The 15,295-nt window shown below is 47.0% G+C and overlaps 1 protein-coding gene across 1 annotated transcript in view; it reads right to left on the reverse strand.

Annotated features, from left to right (window-relative positions):
• Nucleotides 1-9,393: 9,393 nt before the first annotated feature.
• Nucleotides 9,394-15,295, reverse strand: part of SEPTIN2 (septin 2) — a 493,452-nt gene continuing 487,550 nt past the window's right edge. The window contains exon 9 of the mRNA XM_033957764.1: nucleotides 9,394-9,595. Coding sequence (XP_033813655.1) covers nucleotides 9,394-9,595 — 202 coding nt within the window. The remainder of the gene's footprint in view (nucleotides 9,596-15,295) is intronic.

The following is a 15,295-nucleotide window of genomic DNA, read 5'->3' on the forward strand; positions in this document are numbered from 1 at the left end:
TTGTAAAGTTTATAAACCTCCTGGGTTTGGGTTTGCACTGTGTGGGAAAAGGGTGTTTGATTCCTGTATGCCTTTGAAGGACTTGTGCTGGCTGTAACCTGTCCTGCTTGGGAGAAGCAGGAAGAAGAAAAAAAAAAAAACAAAGTTTTTCCTTTTTTCTTTGTTTGCAAGTGTAATGGTGTCAGCTATAGTTAAGCTGGCTGGGGCTGTCAGATGGTGAAAGTCTTGAGGGAAGGCAAAAGGGGAGAATCCACTGTACATCAGGTTGGGTTAGTGGGGCCATTAGTGGCAAGTCTGAAATTCAGATTATTTAATTAGTGGATTCGCTGACTTCCTTTCCCTCCCCCAGCAGCTCCTGTTGAGCTGGCTGGGAAACAAGCCAGAACAAGTTTAAGGTTTGTGCATTGGTTCTTTTGAGCAACGCTGTGCTTATGGACTTTGTGTGCCACTGAAGAGAACTGGTGAATGCTTTTCTTTTTGATTGAAGATTTATTTTGGTGATTACTTACCTGACTAAAGGTCCAGGTTGGCCTCTTTTGTTTTGGGCCACCCTAGCCTGAGTTTTCTGATATAAAGGATTGTGTTATAAGACTGTGAGTGTGTCACTCTATTGGAGAATGCACCTTAATCATGCCACCTAATAAAGGGGAAATTTAAGGATTAAGGAAGTGACTCTTTTTTTGTCTTTTGATTTGCTGACAAGACAGTGCATATTATCCAGCAGGACCTCCCTCCGGCTAGGGAGGCACGTCGGAGCAGCGCATATGTGAGCGTGGCCGGGCTAGCGTGAAACCACAGGTACCGGCTCCGCTACAAAACGTAATGTGGAAGTGCCTAGGTATATAAATGGACAGCCCCCAATAACAACCTTTTTTTTTTTTTTTTTCTTGTTAAGAGAAGCATGTGGACAACACCACCGCACATGGAGCACTGCAATACGGGGCACAGCTGATTTCAAACAAAAATAAGCCGCGGTACACGCTTAAGTTAGCTGTAGGACATGAGTCAATGAACCCCGCAGCGCTGGGGGCCCAAGCGCGGGCACTTTCCTGCCAGAATCAAAACCAGCTGGCTTCCCCAACAGCGCTGTACAAAACAGACCGGGAGCTCATAGCCAAAACCGCAGCACACCGCTCCGCAAAGCAGACGGCGAGGCCCGCGCTGAGAAAGGCAGCCGCCCAGAATAACTCCCCGAGTATTGCAGTGCTGGCAACTCAAACTCGGACCGTTTCGCGCCAAAATAGGCCGGCTCCTAGAACATTGCCGCTCACACCGGCTCGGAGCCCATAACCGAAGCGTATAAAAAATGCAAACCACACCTCGGGGAGGAAAGGGGAAAAGGCGCATGGCTCCCAACAGTAGGGGAGCACCAGATCGCACCACCCACGCTATAGAACGATTCAGCTCCAGTTCAGATAATGTATAACACACCCGGAGCCGCCCTCACAATTTGCGGCCATATCGAGAGCCACACAGTTACATTTACCCACGGGCCGTGGCAGTATCAAGAAACAATGTCCCAGAAACTACCAACCCCACAGCACAAGCGCTAGGGTAAGAAAAAGAAGCGCTCCTTAGTTATGCGCAGGAATACAGAGGCCACCTACCTCACTGAAGCAAGCTCATACAAAAACATATTCCACCACCAAACAAAACTGCCATAGTCAAAAACCCACAGCTCTCACACAACCACAAAGTTCAGAGACCAGTAGAATAAAACACATACTCACAATCTACTGGATAGTGCCGGTAGACGCCGGCAACACCTGCTGCCCAGCACGAGCAGGGCAAAAAAGTCAGCTGTGTAGGCCCCCTTTTTTTTTTTTTTTTAAATGGGAAAGAAGAAAAATAGGGACCAGGGCAGACCCTCTATCATTGGAGGGAGGGTGAGGCAGGGACAAGGGGGGGCCCAAGTGTAACCTCTAAAGCCGGCACCGATTAGCCGGACACCCCTGTCTCACTGAAGAGAAAAAACTCAACAGGAGAAACAGAATGGCAGTCTCACTGAAGAGAAAATCTCAACAGGAGGTAATAAAGTTCCAGTCACAGCCAGAATCCAGGAGCTAGTTGAATAGCGACTTCCACCTGCTTGGAGATAGAGAATACTGATGAGACAGGAGGAGTGCCAGCAAATAAGTACACCTGTTAATCAGTTTCTCTATCTCCACCTGCTGGTAGAAGTGAGCTATCCCATTGGTCTCTGGATTCATCTGCTGCTTTGCTAAGGAAGTCAGTATTTTATATCTGCATGTTATGTCCAGTGTTCCCGCTAAGCTGCGCTGGCGTGCGCTTGCGCACAAAATATTACCTCGCAGCGCACAAGTTTCTCGTCACAGCGCACACAGTGTAGAGCACAGTTCTTCAACCGGCGGACCGGTGCCGGTCCGCAAACAAAATCTTGCCGGTCCGCGAAGGATTCGGTCCCCGCCGCAACGAAAGGCCGGCGTCAGCTGACTTGCAACTTCCTGTTGCAGTCGCTGTGCCGGGACTCCTGCCTTCGCCGGGACTCCTGCCTTCCACCGCGTTTGCCTCCTGCCTTGTCTCCGCACCTCCAGACCAGCAGCAGCAGCTGTGTATGCTTTTAACTTCGGCACAGAGCTGCCCCTAATCAATAGTTTAGCGCGGTTTCATAAGGCAGCCTCGGGGCATCATCGAAGGCAGCATCGCATCATCGAAGCGGGCCGGCTATCAAAGGCCCCGAGGCTGCCTCATGAAACCGCGCTAAACTATTGATTAGGGGCAGCTCTGTGCCGAAGTTAAAAGCATACAGAGCTGCCGCTGCTGGTCTGAACTCTTGGGCCGCTGAAGGAGGGCAAAAAGCAGCTGTCCTGGAGGTTTCCCTTCCTCTCGCCTTTACAGGTTCCTTTTTTCCACCTTTTTTTTTTTCCTTCAAACGGCAACGGGCCCCAGCATCGACATCAATCAAGTAAGTTCCACTGTCAATCAAGCGGTTCTGCTCGGCCAAAGCTTCCCCTGTGACATGAGCCACCCTTAGGGGAAAGAAAGTGACCCACAAAGGTGAGGGGAAGGGGGGCAGATGATGGAAGTTGGGGGGGGGAGAGAGAGAGAGAGAGAGAAGGGGCAGATGATGGAATGGAGGAGATGAGAGAGAGAGAGAAGGGGACAGATGATGGAAGTGAGAAGAAGGGAGAGAGAGCAGAAGGCAGATGGATGTCAGTTGAGAGGGGAGAGCAGATGCTGAATGGAAGTGGGGAAAGAACACATACTGGATGGAAGGAGGAGATAAATAAAGGGGGAAGAAAATAGTAAGATAATGGAGGGGTGAGGGAAAGGGGTGACAAGCTGTGTGTAGACACAGTGAAAAGAGGGAAACGGGACTAAATAGTAAGAAAGAATTTAATTTAGATGGAGGCAGAAAATAGAGAAGGAAGACCAGAGAAGAAAAGGGAAGAGAGAGTAGAGAATGATCAGATCTGAGTGGAGGAAATGAGAAGAGAGATATGCTAAAAACCACAGGGGGGGAGGGAAGGATAGAGATGCCAGACCATGAGGGGAACAGAAGGAAGATGATGGATGCTAGACCAAATTGGGGGGTGGGGGGGGGGGGCAGGAGGAGAGATGGCAGTGCTTCTTTAGCTTCCAGCTGGCTTAGGGCTCTCTCTGACCAGGGGGCAGTTGCCCTAGTTCCACTCCCCTAACACCATTCCTGTCATGTGTGACTGTGATATTCTGTTACTTGATATTTGTGTAGCATTCTGTAATAATTTGGCTTATTCAGTTTTCTTGATAGTAGAGGGGATATATGTGAAGGGGAGGGGAGACAGGGGTTTTGTTGATTTTGCCCTGTATTATTTGTATTTATAAAATGACAATTGTATAGAATATTGTTTCTTTTTATACTTTAATAAAATATGTTCAATATAAAATTATAACTATTTGAGGCTTGTGCGGATGGGATCAGATGGTTTTTGGGACCGAGCTTGCGGGGACGGGGCGGCGATGGTTTTTAAAAAAAAATTTCAGTCTTAGTAGTTTGCCGGTCCACGAAATAATTATTTTATTTCCGCCGGTCCATAGGTGTAAAAAGGTTGAAGAACACTGCCTTAGAGAGTTTCCCTTTGTAAATTTTCCTGTTACACTATACGGACTAGAGTATGTCCCCCATGAACCTACAAATCTTAAATTCAGTTCCATAACTGGCCTGGAACTTAAGCTGGCCTGATGCCTTGACAACATATTTATTTGGCTCATAACTTGCTGGCGCCCGATATTTTTAGCTCACAGTGAAAAAAGTTTGCTCACAACACCCGCCCGCTTAGAGGGAACACTGGTTATGTCTATACTGTAATCAAACACACTACAGATTAATATTAAGGAAAAGCATAATAATATTATCTGTATATACTTTGCTATTAAGCCAAACCATAGAGGAAATTAGGTAATGCGTAACATACTTCTAGAGGTATTAAGAACTCCATCTTGAGTTAGTGACTCCATTTTGTGTCAGTGATTTTCGGTCTATGTCTGTCTTTGTTCTTTCTGCATTAGAGAGCTGCACGGGAACGGGGACGACGGGAATCCCGCGGGACCCGCGGGCATCCCGCGGGTTCCCCCTTTGGGTCATGGGGATCCCGTGGGGACGCCCCCTAGGGTCGCGGGGATCCCGTGGGGACGCCTCCGAGGGTCGCGGGGTTCCTGCGGGGCTGGATGTACTCAGTCGCGCGGCTCTTCTCCCTACCTTCTCTGCTTGCAGCACAGAGCCGAACGGAAGTCTTCCCGACGTCAGCGCTGACGTCGGAGGGGAGGGAGGGCTTAAACAAAGCTGGATGTACTCAGTCGTGCGGCTCTTCTCCCTACCTTCTCTGGTTGCACCACAGAGCCGAACGGAAGTCTTCCCGACGTCAGCGCCGACGTCGGAGGGGAGGGAGGGCTTAAACAAAGCCCTCCCTCCCTCCGACGTCGGTGCTGACGTCGGGAAGACTTCCGTTTGGCTTGTGCTGCAGGCAGTGCAGGTAAGGAGGAGAGTAGCCTCGCGGTTCGAGTGGCTACCAAGGGAGGGGGCGGTCCGCCCCGCCACACCCCGCCCTGCCCCGCCACACCCCGCCCCGGTTGCAGCACAGCCAGCCAGGTCCCCTTACTTTTGTGGCACTTCCCCGACCGACCGACAACAGCCCCGGTCCGACAATCCTCCCTGCCCTGTAGCCGCGAATCTAAATTATCTTTTTACAGCAGCTGTAATAAGGTAATTTAGATTCGCAGTTAAGGGCAGGGAGGTTTGTCGGACCGGGGCTGTTGTCAGTCGGTCGGGGAAGTGCCACAAAAGTAAGGGGACCTGGCCGGCTGTACTGCACCCGGGGCGGTAGAGAAGGAGTGGGGAGAAGGACGCTGAAAGGCCATGGGGAAGACGGGAGGAGGGGGAGAAGGACGCTGAAAGCACATGGGGAATACAAAGGGGTGGAGAAGGACGCTGAAAGGCCATGGGAAGGGCGGGGGGGGGGAAGGACTTTGAAAGCACTTGTGGAAGACAGAGGGGGGAGAAGGATGCTGAAAGCACATGGGGAAGACAAAGGGGTGGAGAAGGACGCTGAAAGGACATGGGGAAGACAAAGGGGTGGAGAAGGACGCTGAAAGGCCATGGGAAGGGCGGGGGGGGAAGGACTCTGAAAGCACTTGTGGAAGACAGAGGGGGGAGAAGGATGCTGAAAGCACATGGGGAAGACAAAGTGGTGGAGAAGGATGCTGAAAGCACATGGGGAAGACAAAGGGGTGGAGAAGGACACTGAAAGGACATGGGGAAGACGGGGGGGAGTGGAGAAGGACGCTGAAAGGCCATGGGGAAGACAGAGAGGGAGAAGGACGCTGAAAGGACATGGGGAAGCAGAGGGGGGAGAAGGACACTGAAAGCACATGTGGAAGACAGAGGGGGGAGAAGGACGCTGACAGGACATGGGGAAGATGGGGGGGAGAAGGACGCTGAAAGGAAATGGGGAAGAGAGAGTAGGGAGAAGACACTGGCAGGGAAGAAGACAGATGCCAGACTATGGGGGAGCAGAGAGAAGAAGATGGGTGCCAGACCAATTTGGAAGGGGGAAGAAAGGGAGAGGCACAGTAACAGAGCAAATGGAAGATGCAGAAGGAAGAGAGACAGTGGATGGAAGGAATTGAATGAGAACATGAGGAAAGCAGAAACCAGACAACAAAGGTAGGAAAAGAATTATATTTCTTTTTTTTTATTTTGCTTCAGGATAAAGTAGTATATTAGTTGTGTTGATAAAAATTTATAAACATTAGAGGCTCTGGTAGAAACCCATTTGCAAAGTATGTATTCTTCCCAATTAATATTTTCAAATTAATAAAGTCTTTTTGCTTATTTGTAAATGGGTTTCTACCAGAGCCTTTAATTCAGTAGCATAATTAAATGAAATAACTATTTCTGAAGTTTATATGGACGGGCGGGGACGGAGGGGATTCCTCGCGGGGACGGGTGGGGACGGAGGGGATTCCTCGTGGGGACGGGTGGGGACGGAGGGATTCCTCACGGGGACGGGTGGGACTTTGGCGGGGACGGGTGGGATTTCTGTCCCCGCGCAACTCTCTATTCTGCATTTCCCACCTTGAGTCTTGTGGCTCTAATTAATACCAGACCTCTCAGTCTGGCTTTTGGAAGATATAGGGTTTCATATTTTTGAATACAGATAGTTATATGTATCGTATGAATGCAATATACCGTGTTGGATGTATGTGTGGGATCCCACGAGTGATTATGTGTGTGATAAGTGGTATGAATGATATGTGAGAAAATGATTTGTATTTAATTTCAAATGTTTTATATAAGATATAAGAAACTAAAAGGGAGCCTAAGAAGCAACATCTGGAAATAGTTAGAGACAGAAACACTGTACCAGTCTTTGAGAGACTCAGAGTAGGAAGGGTCAGCTGGTTTGACTTCCAGCATAGGAGGGAGGGGGAGTAGGCCTCCTCCTTCTTCTGGTGCTGACAGGGACACAAATTTATCAGCAGATGCTGAAGAGAAATGCAGGCTGACTTTAATACAGACAAACTATCTGATTTAAGTTTTAGAATGACAAAAAGGGTATTTGGTATGTTATAATGGTTTTAGGCATATTTAGAAAGTTAAAGTAAACAAAAATATGATTTGTGAAACTTTCCGATGTCAAAAGGAAGTGCTTTGTTCAAATCTAAGGACAGCCTCTGTTGGTTGGTTGGCTGACAAGTGTGATGTCATACTGCCTTGTGAAAAATATAAAAGGAACGGATCAGTATAGACTCAGAGAGACCATCAGGAGAGGTGCAAATTTCACGCCTGATGGGACTCATCACACATATGATTTCTGAGACATGTAAGATTAACATTAATAAATAATAATACTGAACTGGTAATATATGCATTACTTAGCCCATAACCTGAAAAACGGAAAATTCCTCACCAACAAAGGCCACATAATAATAACCCCTATCCTAAAAAATAGCAAAGAATCGTCAGCCTAGTTTTCAACTATAAACCAATTGCTTCCATACCACTCTTTGTAAAGATCATGGAGGGGCTGGTACACTCCCAATTAATGGAATATCTAGACCAGTTCTCACTCCTTCATGAGACTCAATCCGGCTTTAGACCGCTTTTCAGCACAGAAACGGTAATTGCGGTCATCTTAGATTATTTGCACCTACTTTTAAGCAAAGGCCTCAGTGCCCTGATCATGCAATTCAACATGAGCTCTGCCTTTGACCATGTAGACCAGTGGTTCCCAACCCTGTCCTGGAGGAACACCAGGCCAATTGGGTTTTCAGGCTAGCCCTAATGAATATGCATGAAGCAAATTTGCATGCCTATCACTTCCATCATATGCAAATCTCTCTCATGCATATTCATTAGGGCTAGCCTGAAAACCCGATTGGCCTGGTGTTCCTCCAGGACAGGGTTGGGAATCACTGATGTAGACCATGCGAATTTGCTACAGTGTCTAGACGCTATTGGCATTAGAGGCGAAGTGCTAAACTGGTTTCATGGTTTCCTTTCGTCCCGAACCTATCAGGTTCGCTTCAACAATGATCTCTCCAACACCTGGAGCAACCCATCTGGCGTTCCGCAAGGGTCCCCACTATCCCCTCTGCTTTTTAATATCTAGATGACCTCACTGAGCGTTCAATTAACCCAGCTGGGGATAAAATTATTCAGTTACGCTGATGACTTCACAATTATTATCCCATTTGCCAACTCCATCTCGGAAACAATTCCAAAAGCATCAGAAGCCATAAACTTGATGGAACATTGGATGATAGACTTCAAACTCAAGATCAATACTGAGAAGACAAAATTCTTTATCGCTTCACCGCGCCCTCTTGACACCAAAACCCCACTAGACATCAACAAACATAACTACCCCATACAGCCCACCATTAAAATACTGGGTGTAACTCTGGACCAATGCCTCACCATGAAAGATCAGGTGGACTCCCTAATCAAAAAGAGTTTTTTCACCCTCTGGAAACTTAAATCCATTAAAGCATACTTTGATAACTCTGCCTTCAGAATCTTGGTACAATCCCTCGTATTAAGTCAACTCGACTACTGTAACATCGTCTACTTATCAATCCCCCAAAATAATATGCAACGATTACAACTAATGCAAAACACTGCAGTCAGACTAATCTTCGGTCTAAAAAAGTTCGATCACGTGACACCATACTTCAAACAGCTACACTGGTTGCCGATGGAAGCTCGTGTAAAGTTTAAATTCGCCTGCCTCTGTTTTAAAGTTTTCTACGGTCTAACCCCTAAATACATCACTGACCTATTCTCCTTCTCAGCCAACAAACACAAGAGAAGTTCCCACTCGCACTTCATTTCTCCCCCGGTTAGAGGATGCAAACTAAAAAAACACCATGAGCATCTTCTCTCACATCAGGCTGCTCTATGGGGTAAAGACCTAGAACAACTCCTATTGCCCACCACTTATGAGGTATTCAGGAAACGCCTCAAAACCCACCTATTCCTGAAATACCTAGACAGTTGACCCACTTCCCTCTTTCCCCTCCCTTGCCCTTTCTCCCCATTGTTCCCCACATCCCTTAAGTTAATTCAACTTGTACGTCAACTCAACTTGTACTCCACTAATCTTTTGTAAACTGCATAGAACTTAACGGTATTGCGGTATATAAACTGTTATTATTATTATTATTATATGTGTGTTTGCCATTATTCCTAAGCACCTACGAGCGAGCTTGGCGCAGCACACATGCGCAGATCGCTAATCAGTTCTTAGAATGTCTAGCCAAACTGCTTCCAAAAGCTACTCACATTGTCCTATAGCTTTTTTTTTTAGTTAGTCTTCACCATGTCTATTATTTTGCTTTCTAAATTAGACTCATCATTATGCCATGCTAGTGTCCCTATAAATGAAATTTTACTTATTTTCTAAAGCAGACCATAGAACAAGAGACAATGCTGGCAAAATTCTGGAGAGAAAGAGGACAGGAAAAAGTGTATACAGAGATGACAACAGAATATAACCAAGGAGATGACAACCTGCCACCTCGCTTCAGTCTCTCCGAACGGAAATTTTCATAGTGGAGATCCTGGGTCACCTCCTGCAGATCTTGCATATGTGTACTGTAGATATAAAGAGACAGGGTAAAACAGCCTCTACTGAAAATCCTACTGCTGGAGAGTAAATTAAATGTAAATGCTATTAAGTTCACATTTATACCCTAACTTTACATCACACCAAGTACAGAAAAAGAGATTAGGTTCTTACCTTGCTAATATCTTTTCCAGGAGATAGGTGTGTTATTCTGGACAAGCGGATTACCTCCCCATGGCTGAAAGCCTTTGCAGAAGGAATCCACTTTGGATATTTTTTTGCATCCCTCTTACTTCACCGAGAGCTCTAATGATACCTACAATTAGCCCCCAAGCAAGCAAGAGCTCTACGGAAATTAGGTGAAGTAGGGAAAATTTCCACAACTAGTAACTGTTCTGTTCAAACAAATTAACATAAGAACTATGAACATTCAAACAGAGCAACAAGCATACCAGCGGAAGCATCAAAGGAGTTCAAACAGTACCCCAAAGTATACTATAGCACAGTTACTTACCATAACAGGTGTTATCCAGGGACAGCAGGCAGCTATTCTCACATATGGATGACGTCATCCGATGGAGCCTCGATGCGGACGCCTCACAAGCAGACTTGCTTGAGAAACTCAAAGTTTCGAGTCGCCCGCACCAAGCATGTGCGAGTGCCTTCCCGCCCAGTGCACGTCTTCTCAGTTCAGATAGCTAGCAGAGAAGCCAACCAGGGGAGGTGAGTGGGTTGTGAGAATAGCTGCCTGCTGTCCCTGGATAACACCTGTTACGGTAAGTAACTGTGCTTTATCCCAGGACAAGCAGGCAGGTATTCTCACATATGGGTGACCTCCAAGCTAACCAGAATGGGATGGTGGGAGTGTTGGCAACTTAGGAGAATAAATTTTGTAATACTGTTTGGCCAAACTGTCCATCCCATCTGGAGAAAGTATCCAGACAATAGTGAGAAGTGAAGGTATGAACCGAGGACCAAATAGCAGCCTTGCAAATCTCCTCAATCGGTGTCGATCTGAGGAAAGCTACTGAAGCTGCCATTGCTCTGACTTTATGGGCTGTGACTTTACTGTGAAGCGGTAATCAAGCCTGGGCATAGCAGAAAGAGATACAAGCCGCCATCCAATTAGAGATGGTGCATTTAGAAATTGGATGTCCCAACTTTGGATCAAAAGAGACAAAAAGTTGAAGAGCAGTTCTGTGTGGTTTGGTGCGTTCCAAGTTGAAGGCCAAAGCACATTTACAGTCCAGAGTATGAAGAGCTGATTCTCCAGGGTGAGAATGAGGCTTTGGAAAAAACACTGGAAGTACGATAGATTGGTTGAGATGAAATTCTGAGACCACTTTAGGTAGGAATTTCGGATGAGTACGAAGAACCACCTTGTCATGATGGAACACAGTGAATGGTGGATCAGAACCAAAGCTTGTAGTTCACTGACTCGTCGAGCAGAAGTGAGAGCAATGAGAAACACCACTTTCCAAGTGAGATACTTCAAATGAGCCTTATCAATTGGTTCAAATGGAGGCTTCATGAGTTGAGAAAGGACAACATTGAGGTCCCAAACCACAGGAGGAGGTTTGACATTGAAAAGTCCTTTCATGAATTTGGAAACTACCGGATGAGCAGAGAGGGGTTTCCCTTCAATAGGCTGATGAAAAGCTGCAATTGCACTGAGATGGACTCGAATGGATGTAGACTTGAGTCCAGAGTTGGATAGGTGCAAAAGATAATCCAAAACAGATGATAAGGAGGAATGTTGAGGCTCCTTATGATGAGAGAAACACCATGTAGAAAATCTAGTCCATTTTTGGTGACAGCATTGTCTAGTTGTAAGTTTTCGAGAAGCTTCTAAAATATCTCTGACAGATTGAGAAAACTGAATAGGAGTTATGTTGAAAGGTACCAGGCTGTCAGGTGTAGAGACTGCAGGTTAGGATGAAGCAGAGATCCTTGATCTGTGTAAGCAGAGAAGGAAAAACTGGTAGAGGGTATAGCTCCCTGCTGCTGAGTTGAAGTAGAAGGGAGTACCATGGTTGTCTCGGCCACCGAGGAGCAATTAGAATCATGGTGGCGTGATCGTTCTTCAATTTGACTAGAGTCTTGAGAATGAGAGGGAATGGAGGAAATGCGTAGAGGAATAGATTTGTCCATTGTAGGAGAAAAGCATCTGCCTCGAGGCGGTGAGGAGAGTATATCCTGGAGCAGAACTGAGGCAGTTTGAAGTTGTGGGGAGCTGCAAAGAGGTCTTTCTGAGGTGTTCCCCACTGTGAGAAAATGTGATGAAGAGACGAGGAATGGAAAGTCCATTCGTGAGGTTGCAGAAGACGACTCAAGTTGTCTGCCAAGGAATTCTGAGCCCCTTGAATGTAGACAGCTTTGAGGAAGGTGTTGTGACGGATTGCCCAGTCCCAAACTTCCAGAGCTTCTTGACAAAGGGAGGCAGACCCTGTCCCTCCCTGTTTGTTGACATAATACATGGCGACTTGGTTGTCTGTGCGGACGAGGACTACTGTGTCGTGAAGGAGATGTTGAAAAGCATGGAGAGCTTTGAGGATCGCTCTGAGTTCCAACTGATTGATATGACACTGATGATCCGTACTGGTCCAGAGGCCTTGAGTATGGAGACCATTGAGATGAGCACCCCAAGCGTAGGTCGATGAGTCTGTCGTGAGGACCTTCTGATGAGGGGCCATGTGAAAAAGCAAGCCTCTGGAGAGATTGGAAGAGAGCATCCACCAATGGAGAGACTGCTTTAATGAAGGAGTGACTGTTATGTGTTGAGAAAGAGGGTCGCAAACCTGCATCCATTGAGATGCCAGGGTCCACTGAGGAATTCTGAGGTGAAGTCTGGCAAAAGGAGTCACGTGTACTGTGGAGGCCATGTGACCCAGAAGTCCAATCATGTGTCTCGCTGAGATGGAAGAGCGGGAAGACACTATATGACAGAGTTGAAGAAGAGCTTCCAGATGTTGTTGTGGAAGGAATGCTCTGAATTGGAAAGTGTCCAGAACAGCTCCAATGAATTGTAGATTCTGAGAGGGTTGAAGTTGAGATTTGGGAAAGTTGATTTCGAATCCCAAACTTTGTAGAAACCAGGTAGTCCGTTGGGTCTCTACAAGGCTTCATCTAAGGCAAGGCAGATATTGGGTTGTATCAATAGAAGTTTCGTCAGCCGAAAGCCTGAAGTCATAATGCCGTTGTACAGGGCCATGGTGAGACCTCATCTGGAGTACTGTGTGCAATTCTGGAGGCCACATTACAGTAAAGATGTGCGCAGAATTGAATCGGTTCAGCGGACGGCCAACAGGATGATCTCGGGGCTCAAGGGTCTCTCGTATGAAGAGAGACTGAACAAATTGCAGCTCTACACTCTCGAGGAATGTAGGGAGAGGGGAGACATGATCGAAACATTTAAGTACCTCACGGGACGTGTCGAAGTGTTAGATGATATTTTCTTTCTCAAGGGACCCTCGGCCACAAGAGGGCACCCGCTCAAACTCAGGGGCGGAAAATTTCATGGCGACACCAGAAAGTATTTCTTCACAGAGATAGTGGTTGATCATTGGAACAAGCTTCCATTGCAGGTGATCGAGGCAGACAGCGTGCCAGACTTTAAGAATAAATGGGATTCCCATGTGGGATCCCTACGAGGGTCAAGATAAGAAAATTGGGTCATTAGGGCATAGACAAGGGGTGGGTAAGCAGAGTGGGCAGACTTGATGGGCTATAGCCCTTTTCTGCCGTCATCTTCTATGTTTCTATAATAACCCCTTGAGAGGTGGAATCTTTGATGAGCCAGTCGTTGAGGTAAGGAAATACCTGAAGACCATGATTCCGTAGAGCTGCCGCTACCACAACCAGGCACTTGGTGAACACTCTGGGAGACGAGGCCAGGCCGAAGGGTAGTACTCTGTATTGAAAATGCAGATTCCCCACCCGAAATCTGAGATACTGACGGGAGGCCGGGTGAATCGGGATTTGAGTATAGGCCTCCTTGAGATCCAGAGAGCATAACCAATTGTTCTGCTCGAGAAGGGGATAGAGAGATGCAAGGGACAACATTCAAAATTTTTCTTTGACTAAAAATTTGTTGAGAGCCCTGAGATCCAAAATGGGTCGCAGATCGCCCGTCTTCTTCGGAACAAGGAAGTAACGGTGGCAAAAGATGTATATGCAACTGAGAGAAAGAAGCAATGACTTCTTGGAACTCAAAATGCATGCTATCATCTAAGTAACTCAAAAATTTCAGCAGAAAAGACAAAAGAAATTAAAAATAAGTAATAAAATGAAAGTTATAATTGAGGACCTTCGAAGACATCATAGCATTTTGATAAATGCGGTGTCCAAACTTATCCATGGTCTTCCCTTCCCTGCCAGGAGGAACTGTGGCATACATTCTGGAAGGATGGGATCTTTTTAAAGAGGATTCCACAAGCAAGGATTGATGTGACAATTGGGAATTGTCAAAACCTTTATGATGCACTGTTTTATATCTGGCATCCAACTTTCCTGGAACTGCTGGAATGGAAAAATGAGTCTCCATGCATCTAGTAAAACTCTGATCAAGAAGCTTGTGTAATTGCAGTTTGAGAGACTCAGCCGGAAGTTGAGGAAGATGCATGGTCTCAAGGTATTCTTTAGAGTACTTAGAGTCAGTGTCCAAAGGAATGCTCAAGTCTACAGCCATCTGTCTCAAAAATGAGGAAAAAGATAACTGATCTGCAGTGGCATGGCTTTAAGACGGACTCGAGGACGTCGAGGCAATTGGAGTCAAAGAAGAAGAAGCCTCGACAGGAAACCACGATACGAAGGAACCGGGAAACTTGGACGAGGCACTAGACATTGGGATATCCTCCAGGGCCGGCATCAGAGACTTTGAACGAGGAGTGGGAAGTCTCGTCGAGGCTGGAGAAGACCGAGGCTTTGAGGAATGATGTCTCGAAGAATGCCTCGAAACAGGTTTCGAGTGATGTCGAGAACTGCATCTTGAACTGGATCTCGAAGATCGAGCAGAGGTTGCCTCGGAAGCAGTTGATCGAAGATCGATAGGCGTAGAGGAGCCCTGAAGCAACTTCGAAGACTGGACTCCCTTGGTAGAATGGGAGGTATCCTGTCGATGCACTCGCACAGACTCTGCTCTATGTGTTTCGTGCTTGGAAGCCCGACCAGACACTCGCAGAGACTCCGCTCCCTGCATCGAGTGTGGAGAATCAGACCGGGGCACAGGCGGCTCGACCTCGCAGGAGACTTCTGCATTCCCAGGCTGAAGCAGATTAAACAGTGTGAGTCCCATGTTAGTGAGGACCTTAATAATCTGCTCCTCCAAAGAGGGCTGGGGTATAGCCGGCAAGGAGGGTACCGCGTCTGAAACCGGCCCACCTGCCTTGGCTGGAGATTCTCACACAGTGGTGTGAGAGTGTTTCGACTTGGAAAGCTTCAAAACTTTAATCACCACTGGCGGAACCGAGTGCTAAGCTATCTGACCTGAGGAGACAGGAGAAGATATGGCAGCCGAGGATGTCGAAGCAAGAGCCGCTCCAAAGGAGGAAGGTCTGATGAGGCTCGAAGTGGAAGCAGTAGAAGGAGAGGCATCGACCGGGGCCGATGCCGGAGACACCTTCGATGCCGAGAGAGTAGAAGACTCCATCTCGAAGAGGTTATCCACCAGAATGCAACGACGCTTAAAAGCACGAGGTTTAAGTGTTTGGCAAGGCAGGCACGAGGTAGGA

This window comes from Geotrypetes seraphini, chromosome 9 (genome assembly GCF_902459505.1).
Source record: "Geotrypetes seraphini chromosome 9, aGeoSer1.1, whole genome shotgun sequence".
NCBI lineage: Eukaryota > Metazoa > Chordata > Amphibia > Gymnophiona > Dermophiidae > Geotrypetes > Geotrypetes seraphini.